The 21148-nt window shown below is 39.3% G+C and overlaps 1 protein-coding gene across 2 annotated transcripts in view; it reads left to right on the top strand.

The window, feature by feature from the left end:
- The window catches only part of LOC149266362 (fumarylacetoacetase), a 184077-nt gene that overhangs the window by 57012 nt on the left and 105917 nt on the right, over positions 1 to 21148 (top strand). For both annotated transcript variants that reach the window (XM_089430445.1, XM_089430443.1), the window contains exons 3-4: positions 1707 to 1765; positions 1863 to 1987. In XM_089430445.1, coding sequence (XP_089286571.1) covers positions 1707 to 1765; positions 1863 to 1987 — 184 coding nt within the window. The remainder of the gene's footprint in view (positions 1 to 1706; positions 1766 to 1862; positions 1988 to 21148) is intronic.

Genomic DNA, 21148 nt, shown 5'->3' with positions numbered 1-21148 from the left:
TTTTTTTGGGGACATTTGTCCAAAAATAACTGTGTTAATTATTGTGTGTGTGCTAGTATTTTCTCAGTTTCCAACGCTATTTTTCTTTCGTAGTTTATTTGTATAAATCATAGTGTGAATTATTTGATATTCGCTGTAGCAAATAAATTGTTAAATAAATTAACAATTACGAAAATAATTTCCAGTTGTTGTGATAGATGAAATTTTCACAACTTTCCCCTTTGTCATTTAGTTGCGTGGTTAGAACATTTTGAAGTGATAGAACCCATATTTTTGACAACCATGACATTGCATGTGATTAGAACCCTTTTTTGAAATCCCTTGTTTTTTCAAAACAAGGTCAAACCCAGGCAAAGGAAAAATGGACCTTTGTTGATGCCTCGTGTAAGGACTATTGTGCCTTGGGATAATCAATTGCTCTTTGGCCTGCACATGAGGTCCCCACATTTTCGGCCCACAGGCTAATGTATGGGTCACTATGTATAAGAATTAGAGTTGTAGTTTCATATTTATTTTTTCAAAAATAACTATAAAATTTGATATCTTTAAAATTTATTATAGAAAATATGTGAAGTAGATTATTTCTCAATAAATTAATATAAACTAAATAATTAAAAATATATATGATATATATGTTATAATTATTGCACTTATGGCAAATTTTATCGGATCCCAATATAAACAATGGTGGAACATTGCTTGTCATTTAAATGTTCTTGCTTATATATTCATGATGCTTATTTTCATAGTTACATAGAATGTGATATATATATATATATATATATATATATATATATCTTCATTTCCAATTTTTGGGTATCACATTTCCAATGCATTTCTGTTTTAGAAACGTGTACCCCAAAAATTTCGAAACAAGGAAACACATTCTCTCCCTCCCTCTCTCTATATATATATCCCATAAATTTGGAAACAAATTTTTTGGGGGTCACGTTTCTAATGTGTTTCCTTTTAAGAAACATTTACCATTTTCCCCATATCATTCAACTTAAATTTTAGTATTTTACTTAGTCTCCCATGATATATTCTACAATTGATTTAGTCTCCAACGATATATTTTACAATGTGGTAGGTCAGATATACAAAATATAAAATATTGAAATACAAATATATAATATAATACATTGTTGACTAAGCCAGCTGTGACCAAGTGATTATACTGTGAAGCATGTGTTTTGACTCTTGAGAGAGCAGAGTTGCCCGAATATTTTTTCTGGGAATGGGCTTACTGCTGAGTAGTTTATTATCCTTAGTCACCTCTCACCCTTGGAATGGGTCCATTCTTTTGAACAAATTGATTATTGGACAATATGTTAAAGGTGTTTGAAAAACCATGAAATTGATATTCATGCCTTTTCCATGGAAAATGAGATGTTGTGTAACCTTTAATGGGGATCCTACCTGTTTTACTACCTTTAGATCAAATTTGGCAGTCGAGATTTTAAACTGGATTTTTTATTTTTAGAAAGGGCGTAGTTTGTTATGAGGTAGATATGCTGACACTCTTTGTCTACGTAGAGATTGGTAGTCTCTATAATGAGATTTTGACAATGTATACCGCTTGAAGTATTCTTTATTGTTCAACAGTGAAATCAGATGTTTTTTTCAAGAAAATAAAATCTAGCTTTAGGAAAAACTGGTCTTATCTTGATGTGCAGAAAGCTAATACTTTTATCATATTCTCACAGTTGATGAACCAGTCTTGCGAGATAATGTCGAATTGCAGAAAAGTGCATTGTTACCAATGGTGAGGCACTCTTACCCCTTTTTCTCCAAAAGTTGATTTGAAATCTGCTTTAGGATGCTGATACATCTGATGAAATGTTTTCACTTCTGGTCAACAGAGTCAGGTTCAGTTGATGCTGCCTGCTGTAATAGGAGACTATACAGACTTCTTTACCTCCAAGTATCATACAATGAACTGTGGAATTATATTTCGTGGTCCTGAAAATCCTCTTCCTCCAAACTGGTAAGCATACTTTCTTTTAAATAACCCTCACAGTGCATTGAATGTAAATAGTAAAGCTGGTTCTGCCTGTTGCTGAGTTATTGTCTTGCATTTTAGTATGTGTCAGACTTTGTAGGTTGTGAGTCATCATGGAAATCCCGATATACGTTTTGTAATACATTTGCCAATCATCCTAACAAAAGAAAGAAATAAGAAGAGGAAATAGAACTGCAATATTGTAATTTATTATTTTCCAAGATAGTCACAAAGTCTCTAAGGGGGGAATTATTGAAAATAGCACTCCATTTTTAAATAAACAGATTGTACCATTCCGTGTTAGTTGATTTGTAAGCTAATGTTTTTGCTGGTAGCATCACTTTTGTAAGCTCTTATATATTTTTGTCATTCAAAAAATAAAGATGTTTCTATTCAATGCTGCATTAATCGTTATCAGGATTAAATCAGCGTGGGGAAAAATTCGAAAAAAATTGTAAAAATCGGGAAAAAATCAGTAAAAATCGGGAAAAAATCGTAACATACAAAAATATTCATTTTTTTTTTCAATTTTTTTAATATCTAAAGCATCTACAACATAAAATAAATACATTGACACATAAATATGATAAAAGAACTAATATATGAGATGTTTAATATCATTTCTAGTGCTACATCATACATAACAGTGAATCATGTCCTGAATAGTAAGTCTTGACTCATGATATCAACAAAAAAATATCAACAAAATATATAATAATGTATCTCATGAGTCATAATGTCATATACAATGAAATGAACCAAATAACTAAAGTTTAATACCATTGATTTCCTCTGCCCCTTTTGCGAGAAAATGCAATAGCTTTCCTTTTACCTCTAGATGTAGATGCCGGTGGAGTTGGCAGTGGACTCTGCTGTGCTCTAGAAGCTGAAGAAATAGGAGTAGGACTAGGAGCTATAGGAGGTAGCCCACGTCCTCTACTGGTGCCAGGGGTAGCCCGGGTAGGTGGTGTCACCTCCTCCTCCTGTTGCTCCGCCTCCTCCTCCTCCTCCTCCTCCCCCTCCACTACCTCCTGCACTAACCAATCATCAGCAGACTCCATGAGAGGCCTCTCGGCCTCAACCCTCCATGCAGCAGTGGTGTCAATCCCATCCAATGAGATGGCCTCCATATCAGGTGTCCTCTCAAGTTGCCTCACCCACAATTGAAGATTGTAGTAGACGTAAACCATGTCATTAAGTCGCTGGGAGTCCAACCTGTACAAAGATCATGAAATAATAATTATAAAAAAAATATTGTTTAATGAATTCAAAAAATTATTTGGAAATTTGCAATATTTTAAGTGTTAACCTGTTGCGTTTCTTGTTGTGTATTTTTTCAAATACACTCTAGTTGCGCTCACATCCTGAGGAGCTACATGTTTGGTTGAGGATTCGAATGGCAAACTTTTGCAGAAGGGGTACCCTGGCACCATACATTCTCCACCATGCATCTACAACAAAATTACAAATAAAATTTTAAATAAACATAAGAAAAAAATGAAATTTGAAAGTTGAATCAAAGTATGAAGTTATGAACTTGAAGAGACAATGAAATTTGAAACAAACTAAAAAATACCTGGCATTTTAGTCGTCCTATCAGTCACAGCCATGTCAAAGTCAAATTTACCACCTACCATCCTGTATGTCTCAATTTCTCTGGAGATTTTAGTATGTTCTGTTGGAGATTGCACCATCATCTGAACACAGGTTAAGAATCCATCCATGATCTCAGCATCAAATACGAACCCACATGCATAAGAAAATGCGGGGTTTAGGTAGATCCGTGCAGAATGAATGGGACGATGGAGTGTGTTGTTCCATCGTTCATCAATCACTCCCCATAGGAGGAGTTGTCTCTGAAACCCCTCATCTCCCTTATCATCATAGTAGGTCCGAATGGAGTCTTTCGCCCTGTCCATGGCCTCATACAAATAGTCCATTGCAGGCTTCTCGCCATCAACTAATCGAATAACCTTTACCAAAGGTTCAGTAACAGTGCACACCTCCTGCACTCCCGCCCAGCAGTCTTCCTGGTATGAAACTAGTCTGCATATGGCCTCTCCCTTTGGCTTGCGGCTCATTGTCAAAGCACGCCACTCCTCTGAAAGAAACATTCTCTTCACATCCCACATAGAATTCAAGAGGGATTGAAGAGATATGAAACTGGTGGCAAACCGTGTAATGGCGAGGCACACCAACTCTTTGTTGTTGGTGAATTTTCTCATCAAGCTAAGCACAATAGTATGATTATATATAAATTTTGTAATTCTTTTTGATGACTCAACAATATCTTTGACGAATGAAATTTTTCCTATGTTCTCCAATACTCCTCACTGAGTATTACTCTGATCATCTGGCATCGGTACCTGTGCTGATGCTAGGCTTCCCTGTCCAACATCCTCTGCACTGCTGCATCTTGTATTGTTGCCCATGGTTCTGCCACTGCCACTGCTGCATCCTGTATTGTTGCCCATGGTTCTGCCACTGTCACTGCTGCATCTGTATGACAACTCCCTCTGCATCTGTGCTGTTGCTGGTCCTTTCTTCCAGCACTGCATCTGCACTGCACCTTCCTCTGCATCTATGCCGCTGTTGGTCCTTTCTCCCAACACTGCATCTGCACTGCAACTCCCTCTTCATTCGTGCTTCTTACACACTACTTCTGGAAGGGGTTCTTTACCATCCCCATCTTTTCTCTGAAGTAGTCAAATTTTGACTTTCCAAGGGCCTTGGTGAGGATATTTGCCACTTGTTTCCCTGTAGGAGTGTAGCTCAACTGTACAACTCCACGTTGGACACAATCTTTGACAAAGTGACACCGGATATCAATATGCTTTGACTTATCATGAAATACTGGATTCTCAGAGAGTTTGATGCAACTCCAATTATCACACATGATCTTGGTTGCCTCCATATTTCTTCTGAATAGGTTCACCAGCAGTTTTCTAAGCCATATGGCCTCACACGAAGCTGTGCTTGCTACCATATATTCTGCCTCAGACGAGCTTAGAGCCACAGACTTCTGTTTCCTACTGCACCAGGAGTTTATTCCTGATCCAATGTTGAAACAATACCCAGAGGTACTTTTCCAATCCATTGAATTTCTTGCCCAATCTGCGTCAGTTAATCCACTCAACCTGATATCCTTCCCCTTGTTGTACAAGAGCCCATAATCAACTGTTCCCTATAAATACCTGAGAACGTGCTTGGCTGTTGCCTAGTGAGCCTTCTTTGGTTCCACCATGAATTGACTAAGGGTGTTGACAGTGTAGCAGATATCTGGCTTGGTATTGACTAAATACATCAGGGACCCTATGAGCTGTCGGTATAGGGTGGGATCGACATCCTTGTCTTTTGATGCATCAATCTTCTTCCAGTTGGTGATCATTGGCGTAGCCATAGGTCTACAGTCTCCCATCCCGAACCTTTTCAGAATTTCTGTAGCATACCTTCCTTGCCCAAGGAAGATTTCTCTTTTTTGCTGCCAAAATTCCAACCCTAGAAAATAGTGCATTCGTCCCAGTTCCTTCATATTGAACTCCATGGCTAGTTCTTCTTGCAGTCTTCAATGAGTCTGTGAGGAAGAGATCATCCACATATAATACTAAGATAAGTGGCTCACTCTCTACGACTAGATAGTAGAGATTCGGATCCGCGTCACTCTTGACAAACCCCATTTTCTGCAAGTAGCCATCTATTCGACCATACCACGCTCTTGGTGCCTGCTTCAACCCATACAAGGATTTCTTCAGTTTGCATACATGAGACTTCTTCTCATGAGTTTCAAAGCCCTCTGGTTGTTCAATGTATACTTCTTCTTCTATTACCCTGTTCAGAAATGCCATCTTGACATCCATCTGATGGATCTCCCATCCCATCTGGGCTGCAAGAGATATCACGATCCTAATATATGTATATCTGGCTACCGGAGCGAAGGTTTCCTCATAGTCAATCCCTTCTTTTTGAGCATACCCCTTAGCCACAAACCTGGCCTTGTATTTTTCAATACTGTCATCCGCAGAATATTTGATCTTGTAGATCCATCTTGAACCTATCACATATTTGTCTTGAGGCCTTGACACCACCTCCCAGACATCGTTTACCATTAGGGAGTTATACTGCTCCACCATCGCATCTAGCCAGACCTGATGCTAAGCTTCCTCCTTGAATCTTTCAGGCTCTCCATCCTGAGCTACTAACGCTTGATACCTGTCTGGCTATTTTCGCTCCCTTTTACAGTTCCTTGGCTCTCTAATGAAATTCTCTGCATCACGCAGAACCTGACGAACTTTCATGCTGGTTCTTCCTTTGCCAACAAGTGCTTCTATTTGCTCCTCTTCCTCATCCTGAGAATCTTCCTGAGCCGAGGAAGGATTCTTCACTTCCGTTGGTTGAAGAGGCATGACCAACGAATCCTCTTTCGATTGCTCCTTGGAAGGCATTTCGCGAGATCTTTTGAAAGCTTTGTCCTCCACGAACTTTACATCTCGTCGTACTACTACCTTCTTGCTCCTTGGAAGATACATCTTGTATGCTTTAGTGTTCTCGCTATATTCGCCAGATACCCCTTTTCTGCAGTCTGATCCAACTTCTTCCTCTTTTCTTCGGGTATGCGACAATATGCCAAACTCCCAAATATCCTGAAATGACTGACTTCAGGTGTCTTCCCAGTGAAGACTTTCTCTGGAGTAATCTTGCCCAATGCCCGATGAGGAGTCCTGTTCTGAACGTAGACAACTATGTTGCATGCTTCTGCCCATAGGAATTTTGGCATATCTTGATCATACAACATGGCCCTAACTGCTTCTACAGTAGTCTTGTTTTTCCTTTCTGCCACCCCATTCTGCTCCAGATTGTGGGGAGTTGTCCACTCTCTTCTGATGCCCTCCTTAGCACAAAAATCAGTGAAGTCCTTATCGACATATTCTCCACCATTATCTGAGCGCAAGAGTTTTATTTTCTTACCTGTCAGATTCTCCACTAGAGCCTTGAACTCCTTGAATCAACCGAAAACCTCATCCTTGGTTTTCAAAAAATAGATCCAAGTTTTCCTCGAGTGGTCATCAATGGAAGTAAGGAAATACTCGACACCGATGAGAGCTTTGACAGACATAGGTCCGCAGATATCTGAGTGTATCAATCCTAGTACACTGTTGGCCCTGTGGTTGACCCTAGGAAATGCCACCTTGGCATATTTTCCTAGAGCGCATCCCCTGCATACATCATCTCGTTCCATACTCAGATCCAGAACTCTTGTTATAGTGCTCCTGAAATTCTCAGAGCCCCATGGTGCAAGTGACCCATCCCCTTCTGTGCCATAGTTCGTTCAAGTCTTTCTCCCCATGACTATCTATTAGTGCCATTGGAGATTCTAGTTGTAATCTGTACAACCGGTTACTTTTGATTCTGATCTACACTTTCTTTTTCCAGCTTGGGTGTTTGACGTATACCTTTTCCTTGATGAAGTAGACGTCATAGTCCTTGCTTTGTAGTTGTGACACGGAAAGTAAGTTCATTCCCAATCCTTGCACATGCAGCACATTCGTGGCACGGAATCGCTCTCCCGATTCTGTCTGAAAAACTATGGTACCCTTTCCCACTGGAGTACACTTTGCCTTGTTCCCCATGGTGATGTGAATGTTCATCTTCTCTTCTCGATATTCTGAGAAACACTCCCTGATTCCCATCATATGCCACGAGGCTCCACTATCTATATACTATACTTCTAATGATGCAACACTAGTCATGCACGCCACTTCTTCTTCCAACCTGGAAGCCAAAATAGAGAAATCAAAATCTCTCTCTTGTGCAATCTTCTGAAAATCTGCGTGAGTCCCCTGAGGTGGATGCCTCTGCATCGGGGTCTTGACCCATAATCGATTTTCCTTTTTTATCTCTGTTACTTGCTCTGTACCATGTGAAAATTATATCACTGTAGCAATTGATTTACTTTTCCTACTTATTTCATCATAAGTTATTCATGAAATTACTTCAACAAACATTAAAATAAATACTGCGGCAGATAATATCACATCATAATATAGAAACAAAAATATGCACACATTGACACAGTTATTTTGGACTAATGTCTCCGGAAAAATCCAATGTGGGAAAACTAGTGCAGCAAGGGAGGATTTTATTATTCAGCAATTTTCTTGTACAACAGGGTGCCAAACTGGCTTACCCACAAATAAACAAACTTCTAGCACTTTCCTAAACCCAGCATAGGCCCTACTGACGCCTCCTACACCCTGAAACCCTCTGCGTTAGCCTACTGAGGCTCTGCCCAGCCTCTCTGGGCTTCTGCGTCACTCCTGCAGCCTCTGCGTGGATGATGCAGGCCCTTTTGGCTCTGTGCAGTCTTTGCTGCCTCTGCGTGGCTTCCTCTGGCTCTGCGTCTGCGTCTTTTGCGCTGATCTCCCGTCTCTTTGTTCCATACTTTCTGTCTCCTGACTGTTCTGCAGACCACTGATTCAATTTCTCAACAAACCCCGCTCCAGAAATTGAACTGACTGGTTTCCCTCAGTGTCACTTCCAAGTGCCTCTCAAGCCTCCTCTTATACTTTTTCTGTTGACATCTCAACGGCTGAGATTAAGTCCCTAATCAACGACTAAGATTAGATCTGGCTAGATCCATGACTTTTGGACCATTCTAACATAGACATATATTGATACACATTAATATTTTATTTTTCCTAAGTTTAGACTTAGGGACTCCATTAAAAATATTAATTGTTTTAATATCTTCTGATTTGTTTAGAATCTGTACAAACCCTTTTTGGTATTGGAGATCTCATGTGCCCCAACCTCTCCACCAAATTTCGTGGCTAGAGCACATCCGATGCTACCCCAAATCAACAAATGATTGAGAGGTCCTACAAGAAAAATAGATAGAATTTCAATGGTATTTCCTTAAGGCACTCGTTGTCAAAACTTAAACTATGGGCTGCAAAACCAAGACACAATTAGTGTAGAAAGAGCATGTAAAATGAACAAGTATGATACAAAATAGTGTACAAAACCAAATCAAGTGATGAGAGTGAACCCCATCACTTGCCTAGTTTGGAAAATGCTCTTAAATAGCTAAATAAAATCAATGAAAGCACAAATTTTCTAAAAAGATTTAAAATTAGAAATATTTTGCTTGTATACAAGCTATGTCCAGGAAAACCCCTGCACAAAACCATTTTATAAGATAAAACTATAGAAACTCAAAGAACCAATGAGCTCTTGCGATAAGAGGGGGTTGGTCTCTCCAAAGACGTTCCCTCACGCATGATATTTGATCCCAATAAGATTTTTCCTTACAACACTTCAATCAAACATTAGTCTCATATAGATCTAGCAAATAAACAATGATAAAAAAAACTCTAGAAATTGTTTGGAAAATAACTAGAGATTTCTACACCTAGAGCATACTTTTAAATCAATTGCCAATGCAAGATAGCTTTACATTAACAAATCTACAAGAGCATATGGAAATAACATAGATCAAAGCATGAGCAAAAGAAATTATACCAATAGTCAACCAATCATCATACTCCAAAGGAACAACAACTCATGAATGAGACCCCCAAAGTCTTTTATTGTAATTTTTGAAAAGTGTACAAGGCAACAACGTTTTTGCAAGCACAATAGCTAGTAACAATGATTGCATAGTGAGAGCCCATGGCTCTATTTGATAGAAGTTTGAGAGCCAATCCCAAGGCAAATGATGACAATCCCAAGACAAATGGGTTACAATCCCAATGCTTCTACATGCAAATTCAAATTGCCCAAGTGGCTATTCGATTTCCTTCAGAGAGGCCCGCACAATCCTTGAGGAGAACTCGTTGGAGTGAGAGAGGGACATGTGGTTGTGTGAAGTGGAGTGGTAGGAGACCACTCTCCACTTCATCTCAAACAAACTCAATCAAATCTCCACCAAATACTCAACTCAGCTTGGAACTCGAGCTATCTTCCATAATTTATGCGATTTGTCTTTGGGAACTCGTGTTCCTTCTCCAAGAAATTCAATTTCCCTTTTTGTCACATGTTTCTCCTGATTATGTTGAGAATTAAATAGGGCAATAAGTAGTTTGTTGAGAAATCTAGGGCATTCAAAGTTGACAATTTTTTTTCTTGATAATTGCTTGTGATGCATTTTTACTTCTTTATCTTATAGTCTTTTCTTCGTTAGCTTATTAATGTGTTCTTTTATCAAGACAATTAACACAATGCATAAAGGACAAGTGAAACAATATGTAGGCTTCTTCAGCTAGGGCCAAAACCTCTCACTTCTTCGTGAAAATTTGGTTGCCCAAATTTTCTATTCTAGCAATTGATTACGTTTCTCGTATTTGTTAATTACTGAACCAAACTATTTACTGTTTCCCATAGTAAACACTGAATCAAATACACTGCAACCTACACCATTTAAATTTATAAGCGGAAACAAGAAACTGAACAAGAAAGAAATACACACATCTACACAGTTATTTTTGGACAAATGTCCCCGGAAAAACTTAATGCGGGAAAATCGATGCAACAACTTTGAGGGTTTTATTATTAAGAAGCAATAATTTCTGAATACAATCTCTGGATGCCTTCCTGGCAATCCAGTTACAAAGAATATCACTGACAGAAAGATAAGTGAGGTTATCTCACACTATCAATGGAAATCCTGGCTGATCTGGCCACTGAATGGGCTGCCCTTGGCTACCTCTGCGTAGTCACTGTGTCAGCCCAGCGTCACACCCTCTGGGGACAACACCACCCCTTCAACTGATCGATTTGCCTCTGAGATTCTGACTTTTTCTCTCCTGGTCTCACACCCCGGCTTGCAGCTCAAAAATCAATCACCCCAAGAAATTTTCGGACTTCCTCAAGGCTCTGCGCTGCATTTGCATCAGCTTACGTTGCCTTCGTGTGGCCCTGCGTCAACCTTTTTTGGCTCTGCCTCTCCCAGATCTCTCTCTGTATCCTCTGTTGAGTATTCTTCGACCGAGAAAAATTTCCCTTCGGATATTATCCTTGTCCCTCACTGCAAAAGATCATTATTGAAAATCTCTCCAGTAGCTACTCTGCTTCAGAAAATTGAACTTCTGATCTCCCCTCTGTTTGTTCTCCAAGTGCCCCTCAAGCCTCTTCTTAAATCTTTTTGTTGGATAACCAACGACCCAAATCAACTTCTAATCAATGGCTTAGATCTTTTTGGCTTGATACTCCTCTTCTTTTAGAAGTTACACCCATAATTTAGATTAATAACCATTAATTATTTTAATTTCCTAAGTTTAGACTTAGTGTCCCATTGAAAATTAATTATTTTAATAAAATTCTCTCTGGGTGGAATTTCCCAAAACGGTTTCTGGGTATTGGAGAATGCATGCGTCTAAGCCTCCCTCCAAATTTTGAGACTTAGAGCACATCTGATGCTACTAGAAATCAACACTCCCTCTTAGTGAGGAATGTGCTCTAGCAATGCACTCTGTTCTGTAACATTTTCTTCTGCGCTGTTGATGTTTGACACCTTGTCCACCAACTACTAAGCAAATGTTGCATTTGTACTGCTGCTGATCCTGCCACTATCAACACTGCATCTGTACTGCAACTCCCTCTCAATTTTGCATCCGTGCTACACTTGGCATTGCCATTGCTAATACTGCATCTGCACAGCAACCTTCTCCAACTGCTGCTGCTATTGCATCAACAATGGAAAAGCATCCCAAATTACTGAACTGGTGTTCAGTATGATGCATTTCGTTGCTGGAGTTTGACTGCTGCTAGTCTCTATGCTGACCCTCTGAAGACTGTGCGCTACTACTGACCTCTGCTCTGTGCCATCTCCACTGCTGTCAACTCTTCTCTGTGCTGCTCAGTCTCTGGTGCTACTAGCCATTGTAATTGTCATCCCTGCACTCCTCTGCACCAACTAACGCTGGTCCATCATGCTACTATTGATGTGGGCTCCCGTAGCAAGGAATTGATCCGAGAGGTGGGATCCTCAAGGATCCTACCCATCTGCAGTCCTTTCGAACTACAACTCTAAATCACCCCACCTCCCTCCTGGAGATGCTTGGGCTGTAATGACAAACTCTTCCTCCTCGATCTTCGCGGCTGCAACATTCAGATCATGCTTCTCATCTTTGTCCTTCTTCCTGAGAGGACACTATGTAGCGTAGTGACCAAGTTCACCACACCGAAAGCACTTGATCTTTGAAACATCTTTCTTCTTCCACTGCTCCTGCTGGGCCTTAGATGCGAGGGCTGCATTCTCTTCCTCCTCCTTGGGCTTCGACCCACTGCTGTTGCTTTCGTCAAGTTTACACTTGACCAAGTCTCTCCTCAGCTCCTCTTGCTTAAGAGTTGCCCACATTTCATCCCAGTTTGGCAAAGTCGCCTTGCCCAAGATGCTCTGGACAAAGACTTGCCACTCCTCAGATACTGAATTTAGGGCCAGTCTTACCATTTCAGAACCTTGAGGTGTTGACCCCACAACTGCTAGCTCATCTCGGGTCTCCTGAAGCTTAGTGAGGAATGTATCAATGCGCTCCCCCTTTTGCATCTGCAAAGATCTCCTCTTCTGCTCTAAGTACATTTTATGCTGCTCGGAAGATCCTTGATACAACGTCGACAATGCATCCCACATCTCTTTTGCAGTCCCTTTGCCAACGATGTGTCAGACTACATGATCTTTCACTCTGTCGAGGATCATTCGCTTTGTCTTCGCCATCTCTCCGTTGTACTTTTTGAGCAGATCTGGATCCGCGGGTACAACTATTACCCTGTCGACATAGGTCTTTAGAATATGCTTATCCAGAAGGCATGCCATCCTCGCCTTCTAGATCATATATTTGGATGCACCATCCAACCTATCCTAATCTCTCAACCCACTAGCTACCATCCCTGCCAAACAAAAAAAGTCGAATAACCTCCTCTCTCCTTTACGCAACACTAGATTGGTGTACACACTCCTTGTTGGAGCTTGTAGATTTGCCCCTCTTCGTTGTTGCTTAGCAAGTGAGAATTCAGACTCCTTGGTTGGAAGTCCTCTAAGGAAGAATTCCCTCAACCGTGTCTCTCTCTTCCCTCTAACATCTTTTTGCCCAGCAACTGCCTGCAGAAAACTGTGTCCCATTAGAAACCTCCTCTTTGCTGAAGCTTCTGTGCTACTCCCTTTGACACTGGCAAACTTCGATTTGGAAGTCTTACCTCTATGTCGACTCACTTAGAGAGAGACTTTCCTCGAAAATTTTGCCCTCCTGGCTTGGACTGCAGAATTCCTCTGGGGATTCGATTTGCTGCCTATGCAGCACTTCGACTTTCCTTCTTCCTTCAGCGCTGGGCTCTTCCGACACTGCTCTCTTGTTTCACATGCAGCTTTGGTACCATGTGAAAATTTGGTTGCCCAAATTTCTACAGCAGCCACTGATTACGTTTCTCCTATTTGTTAATCATTGAACCAATTTATTCACTGTTTCCCACAGTAAACACTGAAATGAATACACTAAAACCTACACCATCTAAATTTATAAGTGGAAACAAGAAACTGAACAAGAAAGAAATACACATCTACAGAGTTATTTTGGGACAAATGTTCCCGGAAAAACTCAATGTAGGAAAACTGGTGCAACAATTCTAAGGGTTTTATTATTAAGCAGTAGTAGTTTCTGAATACAATCTCTGGATGCCTTCCTGGCAATCTAGTTACAAAGAATATCGCTGACAGAAAGATAAGTGAAGTTACCTCACACAATCACTGGAAATCCTAGCTAATCTAGCCACTGAATGCGCTGCCTCTGTGCTACCTCTGCGTAGTTACTGTGTCAGCCCAGCGTCACACCCTCTGGGGACAACGTCAGCACTTTAGCTGATCGATTTGCCTATGAGATTTTGACTTCTGCTCTCCCGGTCTCACACCCTGGCTTCTAGCTCAGAAATCGATCTCCCCAGCAAATTTTCAGACTTCCTCAAGGCTCTGCGCTGCCTCTGCGTTAGCCTACGCTGACTCTATGTGGCCCTGCATCAGCCTCTTCTGGCTCTGCGCTGCCTCTCCCAAATCTCTTTCTGCCTCCTTTGCTGAGTATTCTTTGACCGGGAAAGATTTCCCTTCGGATACTATCCCTTCCCCTCACTGCAAAAGATCACTATCGAAAATCTCTCCGACTATTGCTCTGCTTCAGAAAATCAAAGTTCTAATCTCCCCTCTGTGTGCTCTCCAAGTGCTCCTCAAGCTTCTTCTTATATCTTTATGTTGGACAACCAACAACCCAGATTAACTTCTAATCAATAGCTTAGATCATTTTGGCCTGATTCTCATCTTCTTTAGAAGTTACACCTACAATTTAGATTAATACCCATTAATTATTTTAATTTCCTAAGTTTAGACTTAGGGTCCCATTAAAAATAATTAATTATTTTAATAAAACTCTCTCCCGGTGGAATTTCCCATAATGGTTTCTGGGTATTGGAGAATCCACGTGTCTAAGCCTCCTTGCAAATTTTGAGACTTAGAGCACATCTGGTGCTACCAAAAATCAACACTCTTGAGAGGAAAGCCCGATCAAAATTATTCTTCTAGATCTTCAATTGATAAGTACCAAGACCATGACACAAACCCTTGACTCTAGTATCCTCTCAAGAATCTTGGCACTAACATTGTTGCTTTGCCTCTTCCTTCCTTTGCCTTTGTTCTTGATCTAGAACTGCTCTCTTCGGCTCGTAGAGAAACTCGATCTCTATCCTTCTTATTGCTCGTTCTTGACTTTCCCTAGAGAATCTTGGTCTCTAGGTCTTTACTTCAATTTTTCAGAAGAATCCTTCTCTTGCTGCCCAGAAGAAACTTCATTGCCCTAACTTTGCACTGCCCAGAAGAAACTTTACTGCACTAACTTCGCACTGCCTAGAAGAAACTTCGCTATACCCAAAAGATAGTCTCCCAGAAGAAACTTCGCTATACCCAGAAGATAGTCTCCTAAAAGAAACTTCACACTTCCCTTTTCTGCTCCTTCGCACTCCTTTTCACCCTTTCGACGCACTTGTTTCTAGATCAATTTCAGATTGAAGTACTTGCTTCAAATGGAGGCCGTATTAGGCTATTTATACACCTCTTCACTGGGTGTTGAGGCCGACTTGATAGCTAGAGTTAGGCCGACATCATCTAGGGAGTTCCTTCATTGTTTGTAGGCCCGACTTCAAGGGGTTAGGTGACAAGCTCTTGGAGGATACTTTTACATAGACAAGACGACCTTTTACAAAGTGTAACATGACTTCATTTACATGACAATGACTCTAATATTTTATGACTAGAGAATATTTTATGATAAATAGGATTTGTACCATATCACCATCTCTTACTTCTAATGCTTCTATCATGATGCTTCTTTATAATTTGATGCATCCTAACTTATTTATACTATTCCTACCTATCATAAGTGAAGGGTACTTTCTGAAGAAGATCATCTTTATCATCTTTTTGCTTCTTCCTTCTTATGCTTCTTTGTCTTTGGTTCATTCACTTCATCAGTAGAATAGTCTTCTTCCCTGTCCCTCTTACATTTAGGACAATATTTCCTATAGTGCCCAAGATTATGACAACCATAGCATATTTCCTTAGCCATGTTCTTCTTTTTCTTCTTTGGAGTACTAAACTTTCCAAATTTTCCTTTTCATCTTGACATTATTTGTTCCCTTCTATCTGATCTTTTGTCACTTTCATTCTTCATCCTGTCTTCCTTTGCCTTGCAGAGAGACCATAATTTGATGAATGGGATAACTTCCTCTTCCCTAGTAGCAATGATGTTACCTTGTTCATTAGTTAATGCATTCAAAATAGCGAAGATTATTTCATTATCAGATACTATTTCTCGTAGGTCCTTCAATTGACCTTTTATTTGTTGAAAATAGTGACAAGAAATGATAAAAATAGAATCCCAAAATCCCAGTTTAATTTGTCCTTGAATTAAACTGAGAATTAAAATCGAATTCTTTTCTCATAACAACTTGTAAATAGTTAATTAAGTTTAATTAACTTATTAGTTTAGGAATTTTGAGTTGGAAGTCTTTATGAAGTTATGTATATGTTCTCCCTATATTATAGGGGCCCAGGATGAGTTGTAATTAGATAACTCAGTTTACTGAGTTAAGTTAAGTTAAATTAGTTCCAAACTGTTTGAGGAACTAATAGTGAGTTAACACTCAATTGGTGCACTAATGCATTAACTAGTGTTACTTTAGTTAACTGAAGATTACTTCATCAGAAACTCATGCATGTCGATTTTGAGAAAGACCCAGTTGAGACTAGAGTGCAGGGACAATGTACTATCAGTTGTATGATTTACTGAGTTGTAAATATCATGCATGCAATCAGAGAAGGACCTAATTTTGGATTGCACAATTATGGATGAGGAATTTCCCTTTAAATACAAGCTAATTCTCTCAGGAATTGTGCAAAGAATTAGAAGCTTGGAGGCTTGAAAATTTGGCTAAGTATTGGCCAAAGGAAGTCATTAGGCGGAGGATAGGAAATACTTGTGCAGGTTAAGCTCAAGGTTGAGCAGAGCATATTGTATTCATCCAAATTCTTTGACCAAGGGCGCAAGGAAATATAGGCTTGGAGAGCTGCAGAATTGACTACTCCTTCGCACTCTTTTTCACCCTTTCTTCGCACTTCTTTCTAGGCCGAATTTAGATTGAACTTCTTGCTTCAAATGGAGGCCGAGTTAGGCTATTTATACACCTCTTCACTGGGTCTTGAGGCCGACTTGACAACTGGAGTTAGGCCGACATCATCTAGAGAGTTCCTTCATTGTTTGTAGGCCGTCTTGAAGGGGTTAGGGGACAAGCTCTTGGAGGATACTTTTACATAGACAAGATGACCTTTTACAAAGTGTAACATGACTTCATTTACATGGCAATGACTCTAATATTTTATGACTAGAAAATAAATCCTAAAGACTCTCAATGGGGGTCTTGACTCAAAAACAAAATCCCTTGTTCATGAAACCCATGAAGCAAGTCAATATAATACTTTTTTTTATTTACATCTCATCACATAAAATCACAATTACATGTCATTATGAAGATCAAACCTAGTTACACTTTTCAACATAGGTTAATTCTATTAACTTGATATCTGTTTGTGTTACCTTTTTACTTATTAGCTTTGTTCCTTATTGTTACAATGTGCGATACATCAAACAGCTACCAAAACAATAAGAACACTGACACGGTATATAGGCTGCAAGCGAAGGCCAAACCCCCTCCTCGTGAGGGGAAAACCTGTAAATCTCTTCTCTTCTTATAGCTTCTTCAATTGATGAATACCATGACCTAGTGACTCAGACAAATACCCTCCAAGATCAAGATCAACTCGGCTTCCAGCGGTAGAGACTTCGACCTCCCACTGTACATCTGAAATTCTGGCTCACGACAATTGCTGTTGCTTCTCTTGGAGATTTCGATCTCCCTCGAATAGCCTTCTCCTCCCTTTGCTTGCCTTTCCTTGAGTCTTAGGACTAATAAGACACCCTAAGAGACATTCGTTTGCCTTTCCTTCTCTTCCTCATCCAAGATCAAATCAGAGATAGTCCCAACGTAGAAACCCTAATTTTGACCTTCTCAAGAGAGAGAGATCTAGCCCAAGCACCTCGACTTCTTCGACTTCTTCTCTTCCTCTTCTTCACATAGAATGAGATGAGTGAGTGTGTTGAATGGAGGATGAGTTCCTCTCTACATATAGGCTCTTCCAAGGGGGAGATGTGGCTCTTCATGTAGACCGACTTGACAACTCATTAGGCCAACTTTATGTTGGAGGTATTTCGACACTTTAAAGACAAAATAATTTTTTCTTACAAGATACAATGTGCCCATAAATATATGACAATGACTCTACAAACCCTAGAAGCACTCAATGGGTGCTTGACCTATAAAATAAAAGAACTTGAGCATGAAACCCATGCTCCAATAATAATATTTTTTTTTTTGTTTTTTTGTTTTTTATTATTTACAAGAATACATTTCATACTTAGGAAGACCAAATGTAGTTACACATTCTTCAACAGAGTCTTAGTCCATGTTGGAGTCCACATCAGTGTTTAACTCCTTGATAATTTTCCACCTCATTTCCACATCATTTAGCATGTGTGGATATTTATTTTCTCCAATATATTTAATTGTTGGGCTATAATTTATTACCACGTTTTTCACAAAACTTAGGAAAAATCGGTTTTGAGGGTCTAGAACTGATTTTTTACCCCTCACAGTATGTCATAGTAGAAATTTGAGGGTGAGAGGTGTAATTTTGAGCGCACATATCCCATACAACATTTCTAGACATCACTTATTACATCATACATTAAAATTTTATTCAAATTTCCGCCCTGCGAGAATTTTTTATATTTAAAAAATGACCCTTAGACCTAATCAAATTCCATGAAATTTTATGAGTGATCTAGTATGGTAATATGCAATGACTCTAGTCACTAGGAATCAACCAAGGCCTCGTCATCAAGCCACACTTTGGATTTAGGGTTATGCTTGGAGGAAAAAACCCAATTAATTATCAAGTCCTTGTAAGGACCTAATAATTAACCAAGTGAAAAAAACCTCCTAGAGTAAACTCACTTGATGCCAACGTTCCAATTTACCTAGGCCTATAACATGACTCAACTCATCATACTAGCATCACTTTACATCATTCCTGTAGGGCTTTGTGGAATCTGAGTACAACAAAAGAAGATGAGAAGAAGAAGTAGAATTGAAAAACTCTGATGATATAGTGAATTCTTATGGTACATGAAGCCTTTGATACATCTTTGGGCATGGAGGCTTCAAAAATCTTTGGGTACACTTCAGTGTTCATCCTTTGACTCCACATGGGGATGCATGTTAGATAGGAAGTGATAGTGTGGAAGAACCTGGAATCTACATCCACCAACAAAAGACATATATCAATAGCGCCCGTTCAAATTATCATCATATAAAATCAAATACAAAAATGAAGTACATAAATGGAAATTTATTCTAACACATAAATGACAATTTATTCAAGAAATGAAACTACTTAACCAAAATTACAAGGAATAGAGTTAGAGATACAATACAGAGATGCCCCATGGCATAAGATATTCTCTTTGTGGAACAATTTGAGCAGTTGGCCATTGACAGGTAACTCAAGTGATTCTCCATCCAAGGTGCTCAAATGGTAGGAATTTTGACCAATTGCTTCTATGATAATATATGTTCCAAGCCATAAACTATCAAACTTACCATGGTCACATGGATTTTCATTCCTGCGATCCCATAACAAAACCCTATCACCATTAGAAAAATTCCTACTCCTAGATAATTTGTCAAAAATTCTTTTAACCTTGATTGGATTTTACAACAATTTTCAAAGGCTCTTGTCCTAGTTTCATCCAATTCTACAATTTGGTTAATTCTATTTTGCATAACAGCGTTTTCAGATGTAAAACTTTGTAGAAGTTAGTAAGCTGGTAGCCTCAAGTGCACGAGAAGGGTGACATCCAAGCATAAACTAACTCAAAGTGACTCTTTCTAGTTGAATTCTTCTTTGTAATCCTGTCAGCGCACAAAGCATATTTAATTTTTCTATCTCATGCCATTTTGTTATCCCCTACTATCTTCTTGTTGATGGTGATCAATTTTTTATTGTTGGACTCAGCTAGGCCATTACCCTGACGATAGTAGTTTGAAGAATGGGATAAGAAAATACCATACTTAGAGCAAAATGATGAGAATTCAACAAAGCTAAAAGCCTTGGCATTGTTAGTTGTGATCTTGGCAGGGACACCAAAGCAAGTGATAATCTTATATTCAAGAAAATCCATTACTACTTTGTCGGTAGCGTGTTTTGTAGGGATGACTTCTACCCATTTAGTAAAATAATCAGTAGTAGTTAAAATCCATGAGTAGCCATTACTTGAATTTTCATTGAATTTCTCTATAAAGTCAAGCCCCCAATGTTGGAAAGGAACTTCCACGACCATAGGTTGAAGAGGCAAAGAAGCTAATTTGTGTTTCCCAGTGAATAGTTGACAAGCTTGGCAACCTCTAACATACTTGTGCACATTAGCAAAAATGGAAGGCCAATAATAACCAACTGTCAGGATCTATGGGTAGTAGTCTTAGCAGCATAATGCCCTCCACAAAATCCTGAATGAAACTCAGTGAAAAGCTTTTTGGCTTCAACTTCATCAACATATCTAAGTATCACCCCCTCTGGATTTCTCCAACCCAGACCATCCTTCATAATGCAATACTTAGTTGCTCTTAGCCTTAATGCTCTTCTTTTATGGCCAACTAGATGACTAGGACATGATAAATTTTGCAAATAATAAATAATGTCTTTTTACCATTAAACTTGACTTAACCTTTGAAGTTCTGATGAAGTTGATTCCAAATCATTTTGACAAATCAATCCTAATGGCCTCTCATTCCCCTCAGTCAAGATTTGGACCAACCCTTGGCCCTTTACCAGTGTGGTGGGTCTAATGTTTAAATCACATTCTTGAATCTTTGAGACCCACCTAGCCCTTGTTCCTAAGCATCAATTTGAGTTAAAATGTCTTTCACGACAGAGTGAGGAACAAATGCAATTATTCTAGAATATCCCACATAAACTTTGAATTGCTTAAGGGACTTGACTAAGGCATAAACTTGTTTCTCCATGGTGTTGTACTTTAGATCAGAGCCTTGAAGGGATCTACTCATAAAAGCAATATGTTGCTCATGCCCCTCTTTGTTCTTCTGAAGCAACACTCCAACAATAGTATCTTCAGATGCAAAAGAGAAAATAAAAAATTCATTTATGCAATCAGGGCTCACAAGAATAGGTGCTCTAGCAATGGAATCCTTAATTTCCTGAAAACCTTTTCTTCCCTCACTCCCCCAAACAAACTCAACATCTTTCTTTAAAATGGTGTTAAGGGGTTTATCAATTTCATCATAATTTGGAATGAACCTTCTAAGGAAGTTGATCTTTCCCAAAAAGGATTGAAGGGACTTAACATTGTGAGGCAAAGGAATCTTTTGAATTGCCTTAACTCTCTCAGGGTCAATCTTGATCCCATCCTTGGAAATGACCAAGTAACTTTCCTTCAGTCACTCCAAAAATAGATTTAGCAGGATTAAGGGATATCCCATATT

Source organism: Pinus tabuliformis, chromosome 6 (genome assembly GCF_031772625.1).
Source record: "Pinus tabuliformis cultivar Carrire ecotype Pingquan chromosome 6, CPIR1, whole genome shotgun sequence".
Classification (NCBI taxonomy): Eukaryota; Viridiplantae; Streptophyta; class Pinopsida; order Pinales; family Pinaceae; genus Pinus; species Pinus tabuliformis.
This window is presented reverse-complemented; position numbering and strand designations above follow the sequence as displayed.